The 2500-nt window shown below is 42.2% G+C and overlaps 1 protein-coding gene across 1 annotated transcript in view; it reads right to left on the bottom strand.

The window, feature by feature from the left end:
* Nucleotides 1-2500, bottom strand: part of DNAH10 (dynein axonemal heavy chain 10) — a 189967-nt gene that overhangs the window by 70989 nt on the left and 116478 nt on the right. The window contains 1 exon segment of the mRNA XM_017888965.1: nt 1173-1308. Within this exon segment, the coding sequence (XP_017744454.1) occupies nt 1173-1308 (136 nt within the window).

Here is a 2500-nt window from a genome sequence, read left to right on the forward strand (position 1 = left end):
TTGAGACGGAGTCTCGCTCTGTCGCCCAGGCTGGAGTGCAGTGGCCAGATCTCAGCTCACTGCAAGCTCCGCCTCCCAGGTTTACGCCATTCTCCTGCCTCAGCCTCCCAAGTAGCTGGGACTACAGGCGCCCGCCACCTCGCCCGGCTAATTTTTTTGTATTTTTTTTAGTAGAGACGGGGTTTCACCAGGTTAGCCAGGATGGTCTCGATCTCCTGACCTCGTGATCCACCTGTCTCGGCCTCCCAAAGTGCTGGGATTACAGGCTTGAGCCACCGCGCCCGGCCAATCTTTTTTCTTTATTATTTTTTTTAACATAGTTGAGATCAGGCAGTATAAAACTTCATAGGTACACAGCTAAACCAGATATATTAACAAACCTAGCTCTCTCTACAAAAAAATATAGTTCAGTCAGCTAATCAGATAGTAATATGTACAAATATTCCATGTACCCACCAATTTTACAGTTAGAAATGGCATTAATACTAAGTTAGAGTGAAAGCAAGTCCCAGGGCCACACCTATGAAACAAGCAGTCCATATCCTAAGCAGGAGATAGAGGGCTTTGGAGAATAGTCTCCAGGAAATAAAGGAGCTCGACAGAATACTTGATATGATACAAAGTTTTAAAAAAATGAGGTTAAGATAAAGGCAAATAGTGTGAGGAAAAAAAAAAAAAAAAAAAGGAAGGCAATTACAAACTCCAGACAAAGCAAATGGCTCTAAAAGAAAGTAAATGTAATCACAGTATATTAGTTGGTTCTTCAGTAAATATTTCTATCTTCATTATAATGTAAACATTATCTACTGTTAACCAACTTAGCAATATACTATTCTGATGTTAGTAAGAGATGAATTCTTACTTTTGTAGCAGTCAGTCAATAGATAATGTATGAACTATAAAATGTATAAAGCAAGAATATCATGCTAAGCCTGTTACTTATAGACAGTAGGGTAATCATGAGAAGAAACAATTCATAAAAAATAAAAGCAGTCACCTCTGGGATAAAGAGGGATGAGAGGAGTAAAGAACAAAGAGTTATACTCATTATAAACCCTTATGTATTGTTTGTTTTTAAATAATCGTCTATATTTACTACTACTTTAATAAACATTTACATTTTTAATTACAAGAAAGACTTATGTTCAAATTTACTTTTAATCACTACTTGCCTCAAAGAGCAGGGCACAGTGTGCTTGGAGCCGGATGCGTTCCCCATTGGCCAATGTCAACAACCTGTTGTCATCCATCACAGAATTCATGTTTTCCACCCACAGAGCATCCACATCACCATCAAATAAAATATACCTGCAGCAATCAAAGAAAGGAGAGGTATGGGTCCTAGAGAGTTTCCAATTATGGAACTTGGTATAACCTTTCCATTCATGTTGAATGTCTTTTTCCCAGGGTTTTCTAACCAGGATCTGAGACAGAGCACCCTAGCTGGCCCACAGGTTTAACTGAATGGTACATAAAAAATTGTTTGAGCCTGTAATCCCAGCACCTTGGGAGGCCGAGGTAGGCGGATCACGAGGTCAGGAGTTCGAGACCAGTCTGGCCAACATAGTGAAACCCAATCTCTACTAAAAATACAAAAAATTAGCCAGGCGTAGTGGTGTGTGCCTGTAATCCCAGCTACTCAGGAGGCTGAGGCAGGAGAATAGCATGAACCCAGGAGGCAGAGGTTGAAGTGAGCTGAGATAGCACTACTGCACTCCCGCCCAGGCAACAGTGCAAGACTCCGTCTCAAAAAAAAAAAAAAGTTTGAGTTAGTTGCCAATATTTAAGAATGAGGGAACTTCACACAAAAATCTGAATTTCTCACTTCTTGGGCAAACTGGAAGTTCTGAGCACACAGACCTGGATTCCTTCATGGGAACAATCTGCTGATGCTGAGGAGTGGCTGCCTATGGAGACAGAAAGTGTCATAGTCCCTGCCCCTGCCACAACGCCTACCTCATTCTCCTACACCTGAGGCTGAGTATCAATTGCTATTGATCACTGGTTTTAACCCCTGGTTTCCTGTGGTACAGTCAAGAGTAAAGAAAGTATTTTGGATATCCATGTGTAGTGGGGTCGAACGGTACCCACCCCCCACCAAAAGATGTGTTCACCCAGAAGCTGTGACTGGTGACCTTGTTTGGAGAAAGGCCTTTGCAGATGTAATTAAGGATCTCAAGATGCGATCATTCTGGCTTATACAGATGAGTCCTAATCTAATGACAAATGCCCTTATAAGAGAAAAGCAGGAGGAGACGTGAGACACGCAGAGGGGAAGGCCAAGACAGAGGCAAAGATTGAAATGATGTGGCCACAAGCCAAGGAACACCTGGAACCACCAGAAGCAGAAGAGGCGAGGATTTGCCCTAGAGCCTTCAGAGGGAGTGCAGTCCTGCTCACACCTCTTTTTAGACTTTTGGCCTCCAGAATTGTGAGATAATAAATGTCTGTTGCTTTAAGTCACCCAGTTATTTGTTATGGCAGCCCTAGGAAGCTAACA

The sequence above is a fragment of the Rhinopithecus bieti genome, unplaced genomic scaffold (assembly GCF_001698545.2).
Source record: "Rhinopithecus bieti isolate Rb0 unplaced genomic scaffold, ASM169854v2 scaffold_574, whole genome shotgun sequence".
Taxonomy (NCBI): domain Eukaryota; kingdom Metazoa; phylum Chordata; class Mammalia; order Primates; family Cercopithecidae; genus Rhinopithecus; species Rhinopithecus bieti.